Genomic DNA, 25,604 nt, shown 5'->3' with positions numbered 1-25,604 from the left:
TGGACTCATTCAGACAAAGACTTCGTACATTCATGATATGAGGAAATACCAACAATCAACTTCATTTTCTGGTACGTTCTTCATCCAAACACTTCTGAGCCATGTGATCAAACAACATCACAATGTACTGAGTCAGGACCATTCCAATCACTCAGGGTCTGCACCAGAACTAATTAAAACCAGGAGGATGGAGGCATCTGCTGCAGTGGGTTTTGGATCAGACCAGAGCTTTAAGAGCTCCAAGGCAAGCTCTGCAGAGGAGAGGCTTTCCGTGTTCTTCCACAGAACATACCGTGTCTGTTTCGCAACCATCCCATGCTGGAGCCAGCTCTTGTATGTCAGTCTCTTTGCTAATGGATTCTGAGCACTGAGCATTTTCACAGAAAGGCCAGTTCTACTCATCATTCATACAGAATCATAGAATCACCGAGGTTGGAAGGGACCTCAAAGCTCATCAAGTTCCAACCCCCCTGCCATGAGCAGGGAACCACTAGACCAGGTTGCACAAAACCTCATCCAACCTGGCCTTACAAACCTCCAGGGATGGGGCATCAATAACCTCCCTGGACAACCCATCCCAGTTCCTCACCACCCTTACAGTGAAGAATTTCTTCCTAATATCTAACCTAGATCTCCCTTCTCTCAGTTTAAAACCATTATCCCTTGTCCTATCACTATCTTCTCTGACGAAAAGCCCCTCCCCAGCTTTCCTGTAGGCCCCTTTCAAGTACTGGAAGGTGCTCTAAGGTCTCCCTAGAGCCTTCTCTTCTCCAGGCTGAACACCCCAACTCTCTCAGCCTGTCTTCATAGGAGAAGTGCTCCAGCCACCTTGGTGGCCCTTCTCTGAACCCCCTCCAACAGGTCTATATCTTTCTTGTGTTGAGGGCCCAGAACTATACACAGTGTTCCAGGTGTGGTCTGACCAGAGCAGATGGGCAGAATCACCTCCCTGGCCCTGCTGGCCACACTTCTTTTGATGCAACCCAGGATGCAGTTGCTCTCTGGGCTCCAGCACACACTGGTGGCTCATGTCAAGCTTCTCATCAACTACCACCCCCAAGTCCTTCTCCTCAGGACTGCTCTCCAGCCTTTCTTCCCCCAGCCTGTATTTGTGCCTGGGGTTGCACCGACCCAGGTGCAGGACCCTGCACTTGGACTTGTTGAACTTCATGAGGTTGGCACTGGCCCACCTCTCCAGCCTGTCAAGGTCCCTGTGGATGGCCTCCCTTCCCTCTTGGGTGTCAACCACACCACACAACTTGGTATCATTAGCAAATTTGCTGAGGATACACTCAATCTCACTGTCCATGTCTCCAACAAAGATGTTAAATAGCACTGGTCTCGATACTGACCCCTGAGGGACACCACTTGTCACCTGCCTCCATTTGGACATTGAGCCATTGACCACAACTCTCTTGGTGGCGCCATCCAGCCAATTTCTTATCCACCGAGTGGTCCACCTGTCAAATCCATGCCTTGCATGTTTACTTGCACATTCTCATAATGATACTCCATAGCACAGTACATATATAGTGTATGATATTTCATCCTTTACTCCTGCATCCAACTCTCCTTCACACATCCCAAACACCACAAGGTGGCAAAGCATATGCAGATTATTTTCCTCCAGACATGTAACAAAGCTGGAGCAAAACCAGAAATAGAATACAGACCTCTGAGATTCTAGTTTCAGGCACTAGAAACATGTTCTGCCTAAGCCCTGCACATGCCTAACTTGCCATACCATAAAACTGGATCTTATTTACCCTAATAAATCAGTGTCCTAAGGCATACATTTAAACACATGTATTTTACATGAGTGCAAACCCTGAACGCAGATATTCTTTCTCCAGTACAGAAGTACCTTTTTAGTGCAGCTTGTGCTGTGTGAAGGAGGTAAGTCCAAAGAAATGCACTTTTCTGAAAAGTGTGACAGAATCCACCTAAGGGGAAAAGAAGAAACCAGGTTATAGTTCTTTTTCAAATAAAAGGTTTCCCTGCATAAGTTATTAGCCTGTCACCACCAAATTATCTAACAATTTATGACTGGTTTGCAGAAATCAAATCCTTGATAAACGTCCACCCACCAGTTAACAAGGGCAAGAAAACAGAGATAAGAACAAAACCATGAGATCACCTGGCTTGTCACCAGCCTTGCCTTTATTTTCCCTTTTGAGCATCTTCTACCCTAAGGAAACTAGTTTCAAGTAACTGAGGTAACAGCTGAATAATTTTTCTTTCTTAAGTACACCTGACATGAGCTGAATCACTAGATCTTTGCATAACTCTGAAGTATCCCCTGTTGCACAGTTTTATATTACAAAACAATAATCAAACTAAAGCAAATCCCAAAACACACAGAACAGATCAAAGTAACAACTTCCCTTCTAAGTTGTTTTTTTAATATTGAAAAACAATCAAAGCAATTTAGACTCAAAACTAGGCTGTTGTCCATTAGTAATTTGAAAAAAATGAAAAACTTCCCCATAAAACAAACCCACCAAACAAATACAAGTGACATTGTCTTCTAGTTTTGGTGCCTTCTGCTAAAGGCAACAGATTTTTATAAGCATTAAAGTGTTTTCCTCTTTTGCCCTTCTGATCCCCCTTACTTTCTACTTTGTCCTAGAAAAGACTAAACAATTCCAAGAGCAAAACACAAGTAATTTTTGCCCTTTGTTTTCAAATAAACACAATCAAAGCACAGTAAAAAGTTATATTAAGTTCAGCCAACCCTTGTTTTCACCTAAATATTTTCCTCTCAGAAAATAAAAGCAGCTGTAAAAATTTTCTGTCAGAAAAGACACAAAACATACCCAGGCACTTAAGTCCCATTACAGAGTCACTGCTCCTGCCACTAACTCTCAAGGGATCCCTTTCTGACCTCCCGAGCTTACTCGGCAGCAATTACACGCGGCGAATGACCAAGGACTGTATTTCCAAGGCATGTGTACCAAATGCATTAGCTCTGCAGCTAATTATGGCTCCCCAGCAGCCAGCTAACTGCCAGGGCTGCTGCAGTAACTGATCCCAAAGCCCCTGCGTGCCCGAGCGAGGAGATGGGGCGCAGGGCAGCCCGCGATGCCAGGGCCGGCAGGGCCTGCTCCGCGCCCCTCCGGCGCCTGCCAGGATTAGCACCGCAGACAGGACACAGCCCAAAGCCAAGTGAGACCTACATCTCCTGCACAAGCAGATGAAGGACATAGGGAAGTCTGAAACCTACCAACGTTTCAGAACAGACACCTCTAGAGAGGGTATGGATGTACCTTTTTCCCCAGGCATTAAGCAGCCGAGCTTGCGGATTTCGGTCCTTTTGCAGCTGATCAGACAAAGCAGGAGCAATTGCCACACGTTTCCACCCTCTCGTTCCCCTCTTAATTCTTGACTATGATCTAAAAGGATGCAGGCGAGGCCAAACCAGCCCTCACTGGGCAGTCTTGCCCCATGACCCCCAGCTCGCTGCTCTGAAGAGCAGATGTGACTGAATCTTCCAGATCCCAAGCGAAGCAGTTTGAGGGAAAAATCAAGATAAATATGGTGAAGTCACACAGCAGCTGCTGAAAGACATCAACAAGCTGATGTGCAAAGCCAGGAACAGCTGTCCCCGATGGCTATAGACAGAAACGGTGTCAGAACAAGTGACACACAACACCAAACGGCATGGTTCTGGAACTATGGCATTCCCCAGCCCTCGTGGAACCCGCTCCCTGAGATAATCCCGAGATCCTTCCTCCAGCTGACAGCTGCGGGGCAGCCCGCACCCACAGCCGGAGGTGGAACCGTCCAACACGCCGTGCAGACGGGACGACCAAGCGCCTGACAGACCCGAGCGGAGGGAGCGCGCGGCCCGGCCGCAGCCCCCAGGCTGCTCCACCGCGCTGAGGGGAAAACGCGGCGGCAAAGGGCGGCCCTGCCAGAGCCCGCCACAACCAGGTGCGCTTCGCTGCTGCGCTACTTCAGCCTCTGAACTGCGACGCAGGAGGGAAGCAGAGCGGGAAGGAACATCATGAAAGCGGGTCAAAACCGGCGAGCAGCACGGGACGGGAGAGAGACGGAGAGAGGAACACGGAGAGGGCGCCGAGCCCGAGCAGGGGATGGCAACGCGGCGGGGGGAGCCCCGCGGAGGGCTTCGGGCACCCCGGCTGAGGGGGAACTGCGCCCACTTACCGTCGGGTGCGGCCCGTCCGCCTCGTCGGGCTCCCCCCAGCGCTGCCCGGGCCGCGTGTGGCGGGAGGAGGCTGAGGAGGAGCCGCCGGGCGCTCACCGGAGGAGCCGCCGGGCTGTGCCGCCCGCCCCGAGGCCCGCGGGAGGGAGGGGCCGGGCCCGCCGCGCCCCCTCGCGGCCTCTCGGTGGGGTCCCGTGGGATGGGGGGGGGGGGATTCCCGTGGGATGGGGGGGGGGGATTCCCGTGGGAGGTCCCTTCAGCGGCGGGGCGGCCGCGGCCCGGGCAGCGGGGGCAGGTGCGACGGGGGACGCGGCCGCGGGGTCGAACCAGCGGCTCCTGCTCCGGAAAGAAAACATGAAATAACCTCGCATCCCGGCGCGGGTGCAGGCGTGACCCGACCCCCGCGGCGGCTCCCCAAGGCACCCGCTCGGGTTTCAGAGCCTGGGAAGGTGGCCGGGACCCCGCAGGGACAGCCCGCCCGGGGATCCTCACCCTGGCACTGCGGGGAAACCGCGCTCCGCCCGGCCCGGGTGTCCGGACCCGCGCCGCGCACCTGCTCCCGGGGCAGGGAGGTCGGGGCAGCCGGTGTTCGAGCAGCCAGGAAGAAACTGCAGCTCCGCGCGGTGTTTTCTGCAGCCAGACCGATGAGCGCTTCAGCTGGGCTTCACCACGGAACTGGCACAGGTCGCTGCTCCTTCTGGGTAGCAACTGGTCCTAAACTTCATGCAGAGCTCACGTTGTCCCAGTTCTCAGCAGCAATCCTATACAACAAACCTAACTCCTTGTTTATTCCAGAAATCAAAGGCCCCGCATCAAAAAAACCAAACACTGCTGTCCCTTGTTTGTGCTCCATTTCATCAGTGGTCAAGCTGAGTTACTCTGCAATGAGAACAAAGTTTCACCAAGGACACAGAGACAATACTAGGCTTCCACAACACTGTTTTGATAAGAATGTGTTGCTTGTGGGCAGCCTGTGGGGCAAATAACCCCAGAAGTGAGGGCCCTACGTTCCCACAGGTGAGATTCTGGTACATGCTTGGTGGTTACAAAGCCCTCCAGACCATCATAGCTCACCCCTCCTGGTTAGGGAATATCTCAGAAGCAGGACCTGATTTCTTTTGCTTCAGTAGCTCCAGGATATGTGAAAACAGTATGAAGGACACAAGGCCAAGGAGGTAAATTGATTAGAGAGGCACTACATTTGCATGAGCCTTGTTTGATACACTGTACAAGCCTAAACACAAGACTGCATTGTTTGTGTGGTCTGAAACTCAACATTACCCAGCAAAAAGCCCTGTTCTTTGAAGACACCACTTTGACAGGAAGAATAGCATGGGTTTCCAGTCCTCACTGCAGATCTGAAACTGCACTAATATGAACTACTATAACAAATATTAGCAATACTATTTTCCAAGACCCAGTGTTGGCTACCAACAGTGACATCCTTCATCTGTTTACTCTCTTGTCTTAAAGACATTCACAAAACCTGTAAAACTAGCTTTTCTCCCTCCTAATCTGGCAGACAGTAATTGCAATAAATACTGTTTGGTCTCCTTAAATGTCTTCTGGGCAAATTACTATCAACATTTGTTAAAGGGGAATGAGGTGGCATTGTTTACACCTTGAAAAATCAAATTAAATGCCAGGCTGCCTTCACCTCCAGTTCTCTGTGTGGTTAAGATAATGCAAAGCTATGTCAATATGGCAGAATTACCATGCAATAAATAGTCAGGCTATTTCCATTGCAAAAAATTGCAAAGATAGAGGAAATTAAGAATAATTTTATACTAGGCAAGTGCCTCAAGGCAATACTTTTTATTATCAGTTAAAAAGAAACTTGCCTCCAGACTTGCTCCCAGTCAAGAGGACTGGACAATGCCTGTGCTCACCTGCCCCACAAGCAGTGCTCACAGCCCAGGAGTTCTACCTCACACTCCCAATTCCAAAAGGAAAGTGGCTGCATCTGATACTACACCATATGGAAGACACAAAATGGCAGCAGTAGTAAAGGTTTCAAAGAGCAATAGAATTTAGAATCCTTTGAAAGGGAAACAGATGTTTAATTCCTCACCTTTATTTCTACAATCCTACAGCATTCCCAGGCAAAGGGCACACCAGGAAGGCCACCTCTTTTGTCTGCTCCTAGGGGACAAAACAGCATGGTTTGCCCTGAGAGGCCATCACTGCTTTTCAAATTGGGACAAGCCCTCCCTAGGCCCTGAATAACCCAAACTGAATTTATACCTGCTGGCCAGCCCTGCAAGGTCTCCAAGAGTAGCAAGGACAGACTGAATCTCAGCCCTGATGCCAAATCCATAGGTTTTGCAAGCCAGAACACAGATTCTACAGCAGACATTGCTCTTACATGCTGCTTCAGTTCACCCTTAAAACACTAACTCAGACTTTTTTAACATCTTTGGCAAAAGCCTTTATGTGCACATAGAACAAGAAGGTGAAGGAAAACCCAAAGCTAAGCAGCCTTTGAAGCATGCTGCAGCATCTGCTAGCCCTGCATTTTCCAGTCTCCTTCAGGAACTGATAAAGAAGGAAGCCCATAACTTATGTTCCAAAAAGTGAGTCTCAGGCTTGAATACCCAAAAAATACCACCTGCATTTATAAAATCAGGTAAATAACTTTCTTCACAGTTTAATCACCAGTTACAGTGCCTGAAGACATCAGTCAGTTCATCGGCTCAAACCTGAAGTCTTAGAGGCAGCCCACTGCAAAAACATCACCTATAGTGTACACACAAAAGGTACACCTCATTTGAGCATAAAGACAGGATGCAGTCACTCAAGGTTAGGAATATCAAGCCAAAGTCATCTTAGTTTCCCAGGTATATTCTAGTGTCGAAAGTTTACTACTTCAGTACTCTTTAGAACACGCTAATTCTTTACCCAACTTAGGGTAAAGAATGGTTTCCTTATTAAATAACTTATTTTTTTTAATATCACATTCAGTATGTAAGTCCTGAGTTTTGCATTCCAGCCTAATCCTCTGAAAAGACAGCACTGCAGATGGGGGTAGCTCTAGAGAGGTATGGCTTCTACAGAATAGTATAATGATAAGGAAACCACTCTACTAACTTCCTTGTAATTGAACCTTTTACCTTCTTTTCCAGGGGGAAAGCTTCCAAGGCAGAGCACACCCTTCCTTTGCATTATCTGAGCCAATGTACTTCATGTGTGGGAATTCTTACAGCTTCAGCACTACATGGATTCTGCTTCCAGTGAGGTCAAGGAGCTTCAGATAAGGAAACTATGTTTAGCACTTCTGAAAAATCCCACAGAACAAACACCTGGTATATTGTCATACCAGCAGAATTCAGCCTGTTCTCTGCATCTCTGAGGAACACAGAAAAGAGAGTGAGACTCTGCAGGTTTTGGTCTCAGTTCAGAGCAGAGAAGCTGCATTTATCCTTTCTAAATGAATGCAGTTCTCAGGAATAAGGCATTTAGCAACACATAAGCTGAAAGAATCAGCCACACTCGCCTCCTTGTTGCAACTCCACAGGGAACAGATGTGTCAAGCTCAGCCTCAAGGAGAACACAAGCACCTCAGCTGTTCTTTAACAGGCCCCAGCAGCTGCCAAGGCAACACAGCCTCCTCAAGCTAAATATACCAAGTGTCCCAGTGAGGACACTGGCTTCCTAAACACACATGTCCCAGAATTTTCTGTTTATTCATTTGACTTAAACTTTCAGCATACAGGATAGGAGGTTCTTAGATCACAGTCGATGTTTTACCTCAACTGCTGCTCTCTATCCTGTTTTGCAACCCCTTTGAACAGATTTCCAACTGTGCCAATAGCTACTCTCAACAGCTTGCCATCCTGCAGCAGAGCCAGAGGACAAGAACTCTGCAGTATTCACCTCTGTTATGAAAGATCTGCCTGGACAAGCAATTAAAGTGATCTCCCAACTGTTACTTTTCCTCCTTCACAAACATTTAGCTGCTAAGTTTTACAGCTGAAGCAGCTGAGGTACCAGATAGCCTCTTTGAGGGAAAAGAGGAACTCCAAAAAGCAAAAATTGTATCTGAAAGACACTGAGACTAGATTCCCAATTAAGTACTCTGAAAAATTTTCAAAGCAGCTGAAATTAGGCACTTGGCTACCAAAGGATTTAGCAGGTGCCCAAGCTTACTAAAGAGGCTTTTAGTGTCAGGAGAGATCACACAAATACAGATGTTTCTTAGGAATTCTGTTCCCTGTGAATACTCAGGCAAATCTAATCTCCCCTTCCCTCCTCTCCCCAGGAACTACAGACATCAATCATGAGTTTACTCAAGTCAGCATCACCTGCCATACAACAAGTCTAGAGTTGAAATCTTCATGCTTCAAAGCCAAATCTGCACATATGTTCTCTGTAGAGACTCTCAAATCACATTATCAGACAAAACCACCAGCTTTACTACTGTTTTGTTCTAATGGCACCTGCAGTTATTTCCACCTGTTACAAAAGAAAAAAAAAAGAGAACCAGAAAAAGCTGTAAAGGAATAAATTGTTTATTATTTCTTTACATCAATCTTTATAAAAATAGTATCACTTATGTTTTGTGACTCAAATTTCTTGTACCGTATATTGCCCATTTCTAACGTGGCACTGAAGGGAACATCCACTTAACCAGCTACACAACTTCATGAAATTGATTAATTCTCCATTTTTCAGTTAAGCATGAGTGAACATACAACTCTGTCAAATTTAACACCATTCATTCCTGATGTCTTAAGGAAAAAAAAAAGTTTCCCTTTCTGCTGAAATATCTCACCACATTTACAAAGACTAAGGGAAGGAGGAGAATCTCTCACAGAAGACACCTAAAGGGCAACAAAAAAGCTGTTTTATTGATTACATAGCTGGTAACAAAAACCCCACCAAACAATCTGGTAACACTGGATAACACTACCTGTACACATGTACAGGTAAAGCTGAAATACTGTGCAGTTTTAACAGCTAGAGGTCTAGTGCACCCATTTTTTTGCCTATTTAACAGAAGATAATGGAGCATTTTAAACAAGTAAGCAGAAGAAAATCATGCATATGTGTACCAAGATGAAGGAATATTATGCAAGATGCAACTTAGTGGTTTGGTTTACATCACATGTACTGGGAACCACAGATAAGGAACTCTTTGCACCTATGTGCATGATCTTGAAGTTAAAAAATAGTCTTAGCAGTTCTGATTTGCATTTAGAGATCAATTTCCTACTAAGTGGCTGGCATGAACGTTAAATCCTCATGCAGAATTTCAGGAGTTTACCCCTAAATACAAACACTTGGTATCTATGCAGTTCAGCTTCTGCAGGGCCCTGAGCCACACTGTATTTTTGCTTGGTTTCATTGGGTTCAAATACTACCTGTGTTTCTTCCATGTCCCTAACTAGTTACTACTCTTGAAAGTTATCAGATGCAGCACCACTAGAAAACTTCTAGTCACTAAAGGTAATTGCAGCAGCAAGACAAACTTCTCTGGACGTTGCATCTCATTTTTGTTCTATGTACATTTCTAGTGGGCAGGGATTAGATGCCTCTGCAATTTTTTGGCCTTTTAACTAAGGCATCAGTATCAATGCTGAACAAAACAAAGCCAACAGCTCACTGGGAACTTGAGTATAACAGCATCAGCTCATTTCATATTTGCAAGCTAACAAAATACCTAGAGACAACGTGATTTCCATAAGCTTCCTAACATTCATGTATTAGATTCACATGGTGGCATAAGAAACTGAGCTATTTAGTTTTTCCTGTACAGTTGGGTAACAACTTACATAATAAAACACAGCAACACACACAAATTTAACCATCAGCACAACTGTAAAAAAGAAACCACCCTGTGAGAGTATAGATTGTTTTGTCAGCTAGAGAACTTCCTGAACGGTTGCCCCAAATTAGTTTTATCTTCACAACCTAAAGACTTGAATGAAATCAGTCGGGAAACATCTCCTGAAGTCACAAGACTAGTTCACAGGTTAGACTCAAAACCCAGGAATGACAGACTTTTAGGAATAGGGTATGTACGTACTTCTCAATTCTTCACCTTAACATTTCAACTGTTGTGACTGGAAAGATCTTCAGCTTAGAAAGATTTCATTTAACACTTGAAAACGAGATTGAAACAAAAGAAAAAAAAAGCAGACATTACAGACTGATTAGAGACCAGCTCTTTCAAAACCAAGACAGCATAACTAGAAAATTAGAAAACCTGGTCCCATTTTTATATTCAAACACTGATTGTAAGTAAAAAAAGAATACAGTACATGCAATAATATGAAAAACCTGCCTAATAAACTCAAGTATGCAATCAAGAGTAACTAGGGAATAAAAAAACACAAACTACTGCTTACAATAGACAAGGTAGGGGACTTTTTAGAAGACAAATAACATACCAAGCAAGATGATAATACCATGTGTCCCCCACTGGCAAGGATTTGTTGGCTAATTAAAAACTGCCACACAAGAAGAACCATACACTTTATCAGAAGTAGTCCTGTAAGTTACAATGTTCACCACTGATTAAATACTTCCCTTCCAGATAAAATGACTGATAATATGCTTATTTAGAGAAGGCTACAAATACAGTCTCAAAAAAAAAAGAAAAAGAAGTGCTGTGCAACAGAAGCAGGATTTCTCCCTGCACACACTTAGGTTTTTCTAAAACCATTACAAAGTCCTACTTGTTCTCAGAAAACCAAAAAGAAAAAGTAGAAGCTTAATGCACTTGACCACTTCCAACCACCAGTTTTGTTTGTCGCTAATTAATCATGTCCCCAGAACTGGGTGATTTGCTACCTAGTATCTGAATGCTAGTTGTGATAAACTGACACATTTGACACATCCAGACACAACATGGAAGTCACTCCAACTTTCTGTAGATGCAAAAACTCCAGAAAGAAGGCTGCAAAAGTCCAGAGAAGAGTGAGCAAGAAATCAATCTCTTCTCATCCTCAGAACCATTTAGCAGTGTTGCTGTCATCAAATGAGAAAGAACTTCCATTGTCAGAAACTCTACAGGTAAAACCTCAAATGTTTCCTTACATCTGTCCTGTGAGACATGCATGCAATACTCCCAGCAAAGCTGAGCACAATGAGAGAATACTGCATTCTTCTGCTGGAACAGGATCTTGAATTTCAGTGTGCATGCTGTGACCTTTAGGCTCCTTTAATTGATAAATATTTGTTTTAGGAATTCTATCTACTGCTATGTTACATTAGTTATACAGTCATGCAAAAGGAACACTATGTTTCTTCTTAAAGATCCAGACTTCATCTTATTTTAAGCCCTAAATAGGAAGAAGCATTGAAATGAATAAAAATGAAAAAAGCTTTCAACAGATACACACTTAATTAGCTACTAAACCATGGTAGTCCTGTGGCAAACTCCATTCTTCTTTCACAATGGCTGGTTTTTGGTTGTGGCTTTTTTTTTTGCAATCAAAGAAGTGAATAGAAATTAAATTGACTAAACAACATTTCATCTACAAACCCCTTGCATTAATGAGAACCTTTATCAACACAGCTGCCCAGCAAGCCATAAATGATGTTTGATATCACCGTTTCAGGATACACTGAACAGTCTGTGACAAACAGGTACTTATTTTACCTTTTAAGTACATATATTCATGTGTTCTGTTTGATGATCTGTTTCATGTCACATCAGGAAAAGACAAAGGAATGTACAAGTTCTTCCTGTGCTTCATTTCACACTTTTCTAGTTTGTGACCTCAAAAATGGCTAGTTTATTCAAGGACAACATGATGAAAGGCATTTATTGAACCAACCTGAAACCAAAGGATATGATGTCCTCCCACACTGAACCTGCACTACAAAAAACATGATTACATTAAAAAAAAAACAAACAACAAAGAATGGCAATAAATGTAGTAAACAGAGAATGGACTTCTCTCTTACCTCAGTTTCACATACAGGCACTGACAGTGCACTGCAGGAAAGCAGATGGCAATTCAGCTGTTTGACTAAACTGAGATGGGTATTAAGTGCTCTACATACAACTCCAAGAACATAAATGTAAACAGAAGTGTTTGGCCTCCATACAGAGCAGTACTTCTGAAAGTGCTGGGGTTTGGAAATCTGTCCTGCATATTTCCAAAAGCAACTAGATTACATTCTGTTTGACAGGATTCATCAAGTGTTTTGGAGGTTAACTCACTTTGGTCACGATCCCAAAGAAAAGTTTATGTTGAATAGTTTCAACTATCCTCCTCATCATCACTAATAAGGTCTCTTTTTTCTGCACACGTGTCCCGTTCTCGTAGGAAATCCTCACGAATGGCTTCCAGTTCAGTGAGTTCAAGACGCACTTTCTCCAGGTGGTAGGTCCTCCTGTTCCTGATCTGGCGTAATGGAAAAGGATTCAGGTCTCCAAAAGCAATACCAGTCAGTTTCCTGTAAGATTACACAACGTTAGAAGGCAATAATTCATATTTGGTGCTTTTAAAAATCAGATTTTACCTTCATTCATATCAATATTTAGTATATAGCCAATATCTCTAGTCTCCCTCACGCACCTGACAGGTCTCAGATCAGTATTGCAAGAAAGTGCTATAAAACACTCAGTTTTCAAGTTATTTCAAGCAATAAAATATTACTCAACAGTTCCCAAAGCCCTCTGCACACTGTATAGGATGCTGTAGTGATTACAGCCTTGACAACACTGATCAGAAGATGTAGGCTGGGATAATCAGAGCTTCGCTGGCCAGGTTGAACACTTGGTGCCCATTATAGGTTGGGTAACTTCCTTCTGGAGCTCTTTCAATCCCAGGACACTCAGCTCTCAAGTTACCCAAGATAATGAGGTGGTCTAAGAGGCCAAATTAATCCTGGGATAATGCAAATACAAGGATGATACAAAACATGTATAAGCCAAACGTTATGATACCGTGGGAAAGCTGGGGAATTCTGCTGGCTGGAGCAGAGAGACTTCTGAGCTTGGGTCAACTCCAGCTTGGCAGATCCCACAGAAAAGCATCACAAGAATATCCACCACACTTCCAGAATGCTGCATCATATGACCATTCAGTCACAGCAAAACTGGTAACTGATCTGCCTTGGCAGTCCAAAGACAGAGTTAACTACGTGGCTACTGCTGAGCTAAACCTAAAAAATAGCTCATCATTTACTGCAGGAAAAAGAGGAACTGGAATTTAACTCATTCCAGTGTAAATACCAGACAAACTAAAATATTAAGAACATTTATTTGGGCAGTTTATTTAAGGCTAAGCTCTCTCTAGATTTGTATTTTTGAGCGAACAGGAAGAATTTCCTGCTATTTATAAACAGAACATATTCCAACAGCTTCTCTCCCTGTCTGTGACACATTAGAAAACAAACCTTCCATCTGTAGAAAAGCCTGACTATGACATCCTATAACCTAGAGTATAATTGTGCACATGTCTGTAAAGACTCTTCTCCACTAGAAAGCTTAAACTTAGAAAATCTGTGCAAAACCATTTCCTAACCTTTCAGGATGCCCATGAATTCTATAAAAATAATCCTTCTCAATTCTTACTCTACACAAGATGACTTTTTGTCCCTATCAGGGAAGATCTCATTCTACATGCTTTTCTATTGTTTACATTTTGATGCTCTAAAACCTGTATAAAAATGGTAGACTAAGAAGCCAGGTGGTTTGAACCATGCCCTGTCAGTTCCAGCAGGCAAATTCACATCCCCTGGGTGGCAGTGCAGCACTGCTTTCAACTCTGGCTTGGAAAATCCTAAGAAAACAGAGATTTACAGACTTGCACAGAATGTATTTGTATTGTAAAATATCTATGATGCACTGAATTCTGTCACCTGAACTCACTTCACCACCTGCCAAAGACACCCAGTTAGCTCATTCTGTTACCACCAAAATGAGAGGTCTTCCAGCAATATTAGACATCTTTACAATAGGTTATTTCAACACCAGAAGTCTAGTCAGGAGAGCTAAGCCACAATCTCCTTTACACAACTGGAAAATGAAGGTAAAGTTAAACATTCAGCTCTGATTAGATATAAAAATTTTGTTGAAATGAGTTAAGAGCAAAAAAAATATACATTTTCTCTTCTCCTTTTCTTTTGCAGACTTTATTTTATGGTGATCCTGCTGTGGTACTACTGGGACTACACTTTATTATAAGCTTTAAAATTGCCTATTTGTCAATTATAAATATTAAAAAATTGTTTTAGTTATTATTTTCTGTTAAGAGTATGTGCAGCCTTTTCCTACAATCAAGTACACACTTCTCTGTCACTTCCAGATTGGGAATCAGAGTCAGCATTTATTTTAGTCACAAACAGCTGAGTCCAACTGTCCAGCATTTTTCAAATCCAAAGGGGAAAGGCTAAAACACAAAGCACCACTCCATCTCAAGAGCTTTTGGACAGTTTCCAGCAGAGGAAGCAACATCTGTTATCAAGAATTTTACTGTTTAAATCAGGTGCAGAACATTCTCCCTGCATCAGTCCCAGCAATCCTTTTCAAGCCCAGAGTAAGATTATTCAGTTTTAACTTCTCTTCCTGAAACACAGGAAGTAAAAGCAACAAACAGCTCTTGCATTTGGAGCCAAAGCATAAGCCTAAATTCATACGGAATTTATTACAGTAAAAAAACACTTCAGATTCCAGTGTATGATTCTGTACTAAATTCAAAATCTGTGAGTTTCAGTATCTGTACAAAACATTTTCAGACACTAAACCAATCCCAGTATGGCTTTTTAAGATTAATCTGCTGCTCTACAGTCTTGAAACTAGGAACCTAAAACATTAGACTCCCATTTACAAACTGTAATTCCTGTGCAAGGACTGAAAAACAGAGGAGTATCTAATTTGTATTTATTCTCTGCTTCAAATCTTAAAATCAGCTGGAGTTACATGGCATTAGCCTTGGCATGAATGCTGCACCTGAGATCTAAACCTAGTGGGTCCTAGCTCACATTTTTAATGCTTGAGCCAGGATTTGTTTTTATTTACTGTGAAACATTTCACAACCTAAGTTACATGCAAAATTCAGGGTAAAACTTCACCTATGGTTGAAATCCTTAGGTGTTGCTATCATGATACGACTGCTACACACAACCAACTTGGCAAAGCAAATAGCACTCACACCTAAAAATGTACTATGATGCATTCACCAGTTCAGCATTTCTTTCTGCTAGATAAACTACTCATGAGAAACCTTAATAGTTTCATCTGTAGCTGCTTCATATCTAAATTAAGATCTAGATAAAAACAACAAAAAACCCAACAGAAGACTTCCTCCGTGCTCCACCACACACCTTTCAGTTGCCCACAAGCTGGAGTTACCCACCTAGCATCAAGCACAGTGCGGGTGAAATAGCGAAGGTACTTGAAAATGGCCATTGAGTCCTGCAGCTTTAAGATTTCCTCTTCCTTGTACTTAAAGAGTGCCAGGGCAAATCGGAATATTACCTGGTAAAAACACATGCCATGTTTGGTACTTCATAAGAACAGAATGCACAATTCTCGTGACTACCTGTTATAAACTCAAAGGAGAAGTGTTCCTCTCCTCACCGGCTCCATCTGCACTATTGACTCACACCTCCTTCCATCTCCCGTCCCTGCCACCACCTGCCCCAACTCCCGTTTCCAAAAGCTGTCAAAAGCTTCTGGTGTGGCGTGGAACCAGGACAAGCTGTTCTGCAGTATTATCCAGAATGCAACACTGGGTTTGTAGCATTCGAATCCTTTAAAGTTTTGAGCTCCTAATACAGCCATAGAACAAAGACTGCTGGGCCTGTTGAATGCACAGAAAAAGTGAGTTCGGAGCTCATGTTTTGCTTATTAAACAAGCAGTTCCTCAGAGTGCCCTGAGTTACCCCACCAGGCTGGGGGACTGAGGTTGAAGGAATTGCTGACACCAACTTGTCAATCAACTGAGGCATGAGTTGGAAGAAGCTTTATTTCCCTTCAGTCTGAAAGGGCTTCAGTAGGTTCTGCATGAGTCAGCCTGCAGCTGCCTCACGGAATGCCACGGTGCTTCACACTGATTGGAATGGACACACACCCAAAATGCCACTGCATGTTAGACTGCTCAGATGCAGCCAGCAAGAAATCTTGCTAACGCACAGGTTTTGTCTGCTTATTTGTAACTCCTGTTCTCTCAAATTGCCTAATTGCCCACAACATTTGTTTTACTGTTATTATTGTGTTTGAACCCAATGATTTTTCTTCTTGCACTAATTTTATTGCATGGCAATTTCACAAGCATGAAACACATGAAAATTCCTTCACCCCTATCCTTCATTTATGAGACAGCAGCCCAGTCAGTTGGTTGTACTTTAAATGTCTGCAGAAACACAACAAATACTTGCTGCAGACACCAGCTAAACAGCAGCACTTGGTTACAGCTAGTTTTTCCATCTTGCCAATGCTTTTAACTTCTGCTTCCTTCACTTCAGCTTTCTTCTTTCTAAGAGCAGCTCTCACTTTGATATAATTACTTAGAACTGGCTGACAGCTGCACGTAGGAGCAAACAGCACAGCCTACAGCTTTAATTTTCAGAGGTAAAAAAAAATATAATGGTGGCTGGTGAAAGGAAAATAATTGGCATTTAGAATTCTCCCATGTAACTTAAGCTTTTAACTCACAGAACACAGATAAAATGGAAAATGTTGTGACTGGTTATTTATGTATTTCCTCCCTTTTTTTCCTACCGGTGATTTTAACTGACAGGATTCTTATGGAACAAGCTTCCTCCACTCTGCCCTGAGTAACACAACAGTATTTTGTTACCAGATAACACCTGAAGAAACTTAGTTCAGTCACTTCACCTTTGGTCCCTCATATAGGAAGGAGTCCCAGATTTTAAAAAGGATGTCGCTAACCACACTGTCCACAAACACCACAAGAAACCAGTTGAAAGTGATAAGAGTATAGTCAACTTTGTACTGTTCAAAATGAGCATGTAGTCGTGGAAGCTTCTCACTCATTAAATCTTTGAATACTCGCTGATCAACCTACAGAGAAGAAAAAGATGACATTATTGCTCCTACGTTGTCCAACACCTGTGTAATTCACAGTGAGGCTGTTGCCAATCTTCAAGTGCAAGTTTTCCAAGAGCTAACTGGGAAATCTAGACTGTTTAGTTAACATTTCTAAGCTGGATCCATCCAAAACTTGCAGGGCCACCCAAATGCACACCACCCTTGCTGACACAACCTTAAGTTGTGCTCCTACTACAGGTCATGAATGCTGCACTGGTGCAGAGAACAAGCTGGGGAAAGACTTGGAGGGAGGAGGCAGCACGTAGCAGAGCCTGGCTTGGAAGCAGAGGAGAGCTACAGCACACACTGCTTGCAGTCCTGCAAACTGCATTCTCACTCCCACTCTCCCAGCGAGCTCATAACCATCCCTCACACCCCCCCACATTTTGAGGGGAAAAAAAAAATAAACCAGCTCAATGTTATGAGGCTAGAGGAGGGGTTACATTCTGGAGTTGCAAGCAGATTGCTGAACAGTTTTATCAGTATTATAGTCAGTCCTCAACCAAATATGGGCCCTGGTGCCTGCAACTCAACTCTGTCAACTCAACACATCCCCCAAAAGGTCTACTGGACAGTTTTAGAGGAAAGATTTTTAACTGATTGCAGTTTACAAGACCAGACTTGATTTGGGCAGAGCACATACCTGGGATCCTAGCAGTGTCTTGGTATAGTAATCACGAGGCATGAAAACTTCCACTATTGTTACTAGACACCAAAAAGCATCTTCCTGTTCCAAGTACAGAAGTGCAATTGCCACCAATCTGAAAACAGGGTTTATTTGGAGAAAAAGATTATTACAGTATCAGAAAATGTATTACAATCAAAGCCTTTGTTTCTGTTCAGCAGAGATAAGTACATTAACAGGAGTGCACTAAGCAGCAAAACTGCTAATTAAGACAGGGCCTTTCAAGCATGTTTACTTTATATCTGTTAAGATAAACAGAAGTAATGCTTCCATCTTTATCTACCGTTGTCTTTTAAGGAAAAGAAAAAGCCTGAAAATTTTTAAAAGGCTAAATTTGTTCTAAGAATTTCTTTAAACAGGGAAAAAAACCCACACCAAACAGCAGCAACATTCTTGGTTTTCCTGTTTCAAATGACTATTATTGAAAGCAAAAAAAAATAATTGGATTGTAACTTGATGTTACTGATTGTTGCTTGAGTATGAAAGGTAACCTCCAATACATTTCTCCAAGTAAGCCTGTTTTATTTCTGTAAGGAGGAGCTATAACATGAACTGCTTCTGATGTTACAGTTTAATACAGTGATCATACTCTAAAAGCGTAGGAGAACCAAAACAAGCAATAAACATTTACTTTGCTTTTAACTTCGGCAAGTATCCCCAAATGCAGAATTATTTGCAGTAGAATAAAAAAGAAAAATGTCCCAGGAAAAAATAATGCTGCACAGGAAGTTCAAATGTAGCAAAAGCATTTCTAACACCTCCTAGGCATTAGAGACATGTTGCTCCAGGACTGCAACAGTCACGTTCTTCAGACATGTCTTGTGACATGCCAGTGACAATATTAATATTAAACATTATTTACCTACAGAACATAACCACTAGTGAGGAACACTCAGAAAACAAGTAGTATTACTACATTATTCACTACTGCTTCCACCACCACCTCACTACCTCTACTATATTCACACTCACTGCCTCTATTTGACAACTTTTTCGGTGCAGTTTCAAATTATAAAGCTGCTCCAGGTCATAAGTCTTTTCCTAGTCTAGTCCATAAATTACTGCACAAATTGATACCTAAGCTATTACATCATTGGGACAAGGAGGGTGTTAGACAAACACCTTCCTTTACTACAGATCTCAAAGTACCAGAGCTACTTCAGCAAACACCAACTGCAATGACTTCACATTTTTCTTGGGCTTGTGACATGAAAATTGTCCTGTAATTGATCACTGGGAAATGCTGACATGTGTGGCCTTAACCATACCAAAGGCATTTCTTTCTGCTTGTTAAAATAACAACCCACAAGCAAAAACCTAAGAAATTCCTGCACACAAAAGCAAGATCCTCTATAACTGACTTGAAGACCATGTAAAACTATACTTAAGTAGCCCATTTTGTACTTGAGCCCAGTTCCAGCTCTTTTACCAAGACGATTTTACAAGTTTCGTGATCCCAGTCTTCTGATTTTTATCAGTTTTTAAAAATGTGATGGTTTTCAGGTTATTCAAACACCATAAATTATGAACACACAACCCCAAAGGCAAACCTGCCCAAACTCAGGTTGCTAATGATGTCATTTGAAAGGCTCACTACTTGTGTCACTGTATAGTCATAACTTACAAAATCTTACCTGTTGAGCCCTTGGCAATACCCTATATCAGGATTTCTCCAGGAAAATGCCAGCAGCACGTTCCGCAGCTTCTGGATCCCTTCAGATGTTGGGGAGGAATAATGTTTGTTGTTTGGCAAAGTCCTCAAGAGATCCAACTCAATTTGTTTAGATGCAGGGTTTTGTTTTTCCAGAGCATTTTGAAGCAAGGTTTGGAAGTACCCAGGAACAGTGCTGTCCTTGAATTTTTTAACATGGAGACTGATACACCATTTCCACATCTTGGAACGATGTTCATGTGGAATCCCTGATCGAATAAGGTTCTTCAGTTCCACACAGCGCATCATCTCTCTGTTCATGGTGCTTGCAAGGTAGTTTTCCCATTTTACCCCTGCTGAGATCTCTCGATTTTCACTGAGAGAAAGGGATTTCAGGTCCAAAGCTCGTGATTTTGCTACTAGTTTCTCCTCATCATCGTCCTCCGGGACTGTCTGAAAACCATATATGTCATATTCACTGAAATGGAGGGGAAAAAAGAACAAAGGCTTTAAATGAATGTGTTCAGTAGCACTGAAACTCTCAAGTTCCCATCTACAGTTATGTCAAACATCCCTCAAGCCACTGCCCATAGTTTTCAAGTTTTAAGAAGTATTATTTATATCCTTTATTAAAAATTATTTTTATAATCCCATATAGAAAAGATTTGGTGCCCATATTCCAGTTGCTACTACATAGATTAAGCAGTTTATTTAAGAACACAGTCAAGTTCAAATAAATCCATCTCTTCACCTTCAGCAGCTATATGGCAACATTTTAGTCTGAGTTCAATGTTGTATTTCAAATAAAATAAATGTATTTCTACAGCCAAAAGGATTTAATAACACTGCTATTCACTAAAGGAATTACAATAAAACCTCCAAATCCTGCAAATATATCCCCACTGTCTGTTTTCCAAGCAGTTGTGCTAGAACTGAGCCCCCCAACCAAGATACTTTTTTTTTTTTTTTTAAATTTCAGCAAATTACCTGACCAGGTGTGGTTTGAAAAATGCTTGTTCTGGTTGTTCACTCGTTTCTGCTTTCAAGGCATCTTCCAGTAACTGAGTGATGACCTCACGAGCAGGGCTCTGCTCCTCAGAACAAACAGGAGTTTTCATTTCTTGAAGTAAGATCAAGTATTTACTTTCTATCTGACAAAGTTTGGCTTCCAAGCTAGTATACTGCAGAAAACAATATAAAGTATTGTAAGTCTTCAGAAACTTACTATGTGATGCACTTCTTTTAAAATCTGGTTAAACAGTTTTCTATTAGTTTATTTTGCTTAGAAACTTCTAAGTAAGAACAGCCAGCTTTACTTTCCCATTTTTGTAGCACCAGAAAACATAAACCAATCCTTATGTGTGGAAAATGAAAACTATATATGCATTTTATTACCACACTGTAAAATTCTATGTATAAAGTATTTGGGAAGAAAACTCAGAGACTTGTGCCTTTTCACAGCAAGTCTTTTAAGGCAGAAATCATAGACAGACTTTCCACATGTATTTTTTACATGTGGAAAATCTGAGCAAGCTTTATCATTACACTGTGTGAACAACCAATTTGTGCTTTTGAAGTAACAGCTTTAGCCTATGCAGAAAGAACTTAACAGGAATTTTAAAAATACTTGTTAGGTAATAGCATCTAGGAACTGCAAACACACACCTCCATGCCAAAAACACAGCATTCAGACCTGGCCACTATGTACACTGTTTAAATTAAACATATGTCATCACATCTTTCTAATACTGGGCAATGGAAATCTTCATTCTTTACCCACAACTTCTCTACACTCAGATTCATCTATACAGAAAGATGCTTCCCAAGTTATATTTACCAAACCATAATCACCCTTGGTGCTCAGAAGGAGAAAGCTCTGCTCAGTGCCATACCAAATCCTTGCACGTCCTGTCTTTTCCATGCTTCAGTAAAAGGCTGCAGTAATTTTTTCAGAAATATATATGCCTGTGTTCCTAAGTTATGAGATAGCTTCACTGCTTAACATGGCTTTAAAAGTCAGTTACTTCCCTCAAGAATTCATTCTGAAAGCTTAGTCTGTACAGACTGGGTTTGGAGGTGATTTTTTTCTTTTTTTTTTTTAAAGTATCACTTTTAATATATTTAAGTAATTCCATTTCCAATCCCTGAATAGATTTACAACAACTGCATTTTTGAGAACTGCTTTAGACATTGCCAAAACAAGAACATGCTGTGTTAGTCTGACCTTTGCCTGCCATTCTCTCTCTCTTGCTTCTGCATTTCTTCGTAGGGCAGAAAGTTCCAAAATCTCCTTATTTAAAAATTTATTCTGGGTCTTGTAACCCTGAAGATTGTCCTGTTGATAAAAAAAAAAACAACAAACAGGATTTTTAATAAAAATATTTTGCAAACAGCAAATGCCTAGCAGAGAAAGTATGACTTCAAATACAGAACAAGCAGATATTAACTATTAAGACTTACCATAAAAAATATGAGGGAGGAGAACAGCAACATGCCTGCTGAGCACCCCAGAGGTCCTGGTGCTGAGCATCACCCAGAAGCACACATCATGAAATACAGTAAGTAGGGGCAAATGCCCCTTGGGCTTTGGTTACCCTTACCAGTCCCCATTTGAAGTACAAGTTTGAGGTCTGCCTCCATACAAAAACATGAAGCCTTAGCAGTAAGCTTCCCTGCCTAACCCACCCAGCTCCAGGTTACCAATCTCACCTCTGAAACCTGAGGCTGTGGGATGAGGGAATGCTGCTACCCTCCCAACAATTACAATACTCCCACTCTCCAAAGCACCTACAAGCTTTGGTCTGGCTTCTGCCAAGACTATTAATTTCTAGTTTCATTTTTATTTTCTAGAACTTCCCAGGTTCACATATAGGGAAAAAAAATATGAACGTTGATTCATATTTTAAATGACCTGTAAGCCAAATCTCTTGAAATATTAATCCATTTGGAATACAACTTTTATGCAAAAGCAAGAAAGTATGTTTAGAGCAAACTGGGTAACTTCAGTAACTCCATTAAGAACTTGTCACACGTTCACTGAGGTAAGTTAGAAGGGAAAAAAAAAAAGGCCTTGATAACACCTGGAGCAGCATTAGTAAAACAAGTTCTTGAACTGATGCTCCTTTTTTTCCCTTGCATCTCCCCTTTGCTATTTCACATGCTCCTTTTCCCCCTCACTTTTGATACTTAAAAAAACTAAATAAAAAGAGCAAGCTTCCTGGTTGTTTTCCTCCATGCTCTTTTTTACTCTTACCCTTACTCCTACCCCTGCTTTTTCCTGTTCCTTTACTTCTCACATCACTCCCCCTCCACACCAATGACTGAGTTACTGAAAGCATAGGACACTGTATTACAGATGTACAGACCAGCTCCAAGTATCATTTCCTGTTTAGATTGCCACATAACAGTTCTAAGTATGGAATCCAAGCAGAGAAAGCCTAATGAGTACCTTGGAGAACTCTTGTAGTGACCTCCTCAAACAGTGTATCAAACTAGAAAGTTATTCTAGGGAGCAGAGATTCCCCTATCCATCAAGACAGAGACACATGGCTCTTACTTTTAGTCTGTCCAGTTCCTGTAGTTCCTTAGTAGTACAGGTGGTCCCAGAAGGATTTATTGCTCCACTCTGAGAGGATGTATTGTCCTCACATTCGCTGAGTTGACGAGAGAGTTTCATGATCACTTCATCTTTAGCTTGAATAGTTTCCATCAGCATTCCCAGCCGCTCGTTCAGTTCTCCAACTTTACACTTCAGATTCTTCACTTCCTGCTGGAGATTGTCTTTTTCCAGACTTAGCTTTTCAAGCTGGTTGTTGAGACCCAAAATCTGGTCATCTTTTTGGTGCAGCAGCTCCAATTTGTCTTTGGGAACCCCCTCACAAAGACGGCTTGCAAAGTATTTATCATACTGGGAAGATCGGACCGTTTGCTGCAGAAGCCGCACAAGCTCCTGAGGGTTTTAAAACAGAAAGATTGTCAGGAGGTTTAGAGCTTCTAAGTTTTATAACTTGGAAATCTAACATCAAGCAAAAGAAAGCTTTGGGAAGGGTTTTGCATCTGAGTCATCAGCTCGTAACAGGCCTCATGGTGGTGTTTTAAGGAAAAAAGGAAACAAATGATGCAATTACTTGGCTTAAGCCAAAAAAATTAAGAGGTGAACCCAACAGAAAAGGGAAAGATAACTACTTGCTCTCTTCTCTAGCAGATGCAGAGAAAATAAAAGGAGAACAAAAACACATGTCTTTTTGCTGGAAAGGAAGTCTTTGGAGGGCCGTTTAGAATATGTTGCCACAGAACTAGCCAAGTAATTAACCGACTCACCACAGGGGAGACAAGGAGTTTCTGTGGTCTCTGCAAAACAGACACCATCGAATGCTCTGAACTAGAACTTCCTTTTGAAAACACATTCCATAAACAATTCAACCATTTTCACATGAAAAAAGGACAAGTATTCTTTGCTCATGGGATTGCACAGAACCTGGGCAATTACAACAGTTATTCACTTGCATGGAAGACACATGAGTTGGGCAATCACGGGTGCACACACTAAGAGGACCTGACTTTTAGGGCAGTCATACTGAAAGTAAAATCCCATTTGATTCCCTGATGGAAAATCTTCCTATGATACTGAAGAAGTGAAGGCTGTTACATGCAAATAAGTCAAAGTTAAAAGAATAAATACTGTAAAAGGAAGAGTTTGCCTTAGATGTACCAGAAGCTCTCCAAAAGCTAAGATGTAAAACAAAAAAAACCACAACTACAAAAAAAACAAAAACAAAAAACACAAAACCAACAAATCCAAAACTCAAAAAAAGACAAAACCCTCACACAAGAAGGTAACAAGATACTCCTGATCAACAAAAACAGTAAGAAACAAAGATCAGCAGACTGCTCACTTACAAACCTCACTAATCTGGATTATTACCTTTGCTATTCCCCATGTCTGGTTAATGGTTTAACCCTGTGGAACTGTGGGAAGGTTAAGTTCAACCACAGAAGCATCTGCAACACTTACCAATGAAACTCGGATTGTGCTTCTCTTTTAATTTTTCAAATACTTCTCAGAGACCAATTAAGAAGATGAGGAGAGAAATAGGAATTGGGTTTACAGAATTCCAAGAACTGGAATGTTGACAAATGTATCTGGATGTTTACAAAAACTTGGAAGATCATAAAGACACCTAGAATGAGCCACAGATCTTGAGAAATTCTTTTAGCTAGAACCAAGGTATTAAATAAAACTGAGTTGCAAGAGCATACAAATGAGAGGGCAGTGCCACATACACAGGTGATGACAGAGAGATGTAAAATTTGATCCTTCTTGTTTCAAGACTTTTTGCACAGAAGGTTCATTTAACATGTTAATTCTTTAACAACCAACAAGCTCATCATGCAGTTAGATGGCCAGAAAGGGTAAAATCACAACCACCTGCCAGATCCATTTGCTTCTGTGCACTTTGCCTGAAGGCCTGCTTACCTTCTGGCTCAAAAGATCTTTCTTTAGCTTTTCCAGCTCTTCTTGCTGACTTTGGTACTTCAGCTGCAGTTCAGAGACTAGTTTGTTGCCATTACCAGAACACCACTCTGTTGGAGAAGAGTCACTGCTGTTCCGGTTTTTGCTTGATCCAATCATGTCCTTTAATGGGCGCCTTGTTTTGTGTGGAATGCGGCCAAAATCGAATGGAAAAGCTGAACTAGTCAGTCCTGCATGAAACAATCTCTTCTAGTTCAGTTCACTTTGTAAAAAGGCATTTCAAAGCATTCACATTTTCTTTTAAATTATAGTCATTAAAATTAAGACTCCAAGAAGCTTTTACACAGCCCAATACAAAAGTGTTAAACAGGTCTCATTTTCCAGGTTGCTTCCTCTGGTGGGAAAAACACAGAGCTCAAATGTTTCTTCCCTCCCAAATAAAAGATTTGGCTCGTAAATTAATACTTGCAAAATTAAACATGAACTTTACAGAAAATAAAAGGTACCTCTAACTTCCAAAGTAAACTTTACTTCAAATAATTAACAGCTCAGAAGTGATGAGAGAAAAACGTCACTGATATTACAGCATACTGTTCTTTTAAGAAGCACTCAGTGTAAAGT

The 25,604-nt window shown here is 41.8% G+C and overlaps 2 protein-coding genes across 10 annotated transcripts in view; both read right to left on the bottom strand.

Moving 5' to 3' along the window:
- The window catches only part of DAPK2 (death associated protein kinase 2), a 50,695-nt gene extending 48,758 nt beyond the window's left edge, over positions 1 to 1,937 (bottom strand). For all 4 annotated transcript variants that reach the window (XM_051628255.1, XM_051628257.1, XM_051628256.1 and 1 more), the window contains exon 1: positions 1,865 to 1,937. The gene's annotated coding sequence lies outside the window, so the exon portion shown is untranslated. The remainder of the gene's footprint in view (positions 1 to 1,864) is intronic.
- A 6,720-nt stretch (positions 1,938 to 8,657) lies between these two features.
- Positions 8,658 to 25,604, bottom strand: part of TBC1D2B (TBC1 domain family member 2B) — a 36,895-nt gene continuing 19,948 nt past the window's right edge. For 5 of the 6 annotated variants that reach the window (XM_051628304.1, XM_051628305.1, XM_051628306.1 and 2 more), the window contains 9 exons: positions 24,987 to 25,213; positions 23,067 to 23,459; positions 21,735 to 21,845; positions 20,498 to 20,691; positions 19,494 to 19,988; positions 17,818 to 17,935; positions 16,962 to 17,147; positions 15,478 to 15,599; positions 8,658 to 12,571 (listed from right to left, as the gene is read on the bottom strand). In XM_051628304.1, coding sequence (XP_051484264.1) covers positions 12,376 to 12,571; positions 15,478 to 15,599; positions 16,962 to 17,147; positions 17,818 to 17,935; positions 19,494 to 19,988; positions 20,498 to 20,691; positions 21,735 to 21,845; positions 23,067 to 23,459; positions 24,987 to 25,213 — 2,042 coding nt within the window. In that variant the 3' untranslated portion in view covers positions 8,658 to 12,375. The remainder of the gene's footprint in view (positions 12,572 to 15,477; positions 15,600 to 16,961; positions 17,148 to 17,817; positions 17,936 to 19,493; positions 19,989 to 20,497; positions 20,692 to 21,734; positions 21,846 to 23,066; positions 23,460 to 24,986; positions 25,214 to 25,604) is intronic. The other variant, XM_051628303.1, reaches the window with a different exon arrangement.

This window comes from Apus apus, chromosome 10 (assembly GCF_020740795.1).
Source record: "Apus apus isolate bApuApu2 chromosome 10, bApuApu2.pri.cur, whole genome shotgun sequence".
NCBI classification, from domain to species: Eukaryota; Metazoa; Chordata; class Aves; order Apodiformes; family Apodidae; genus Apus; species Apus apus.
Note: the sequence above shows the minus strand (reverse complement) of the source record. Positions and strands in the feature narration are given on the sequence as shown.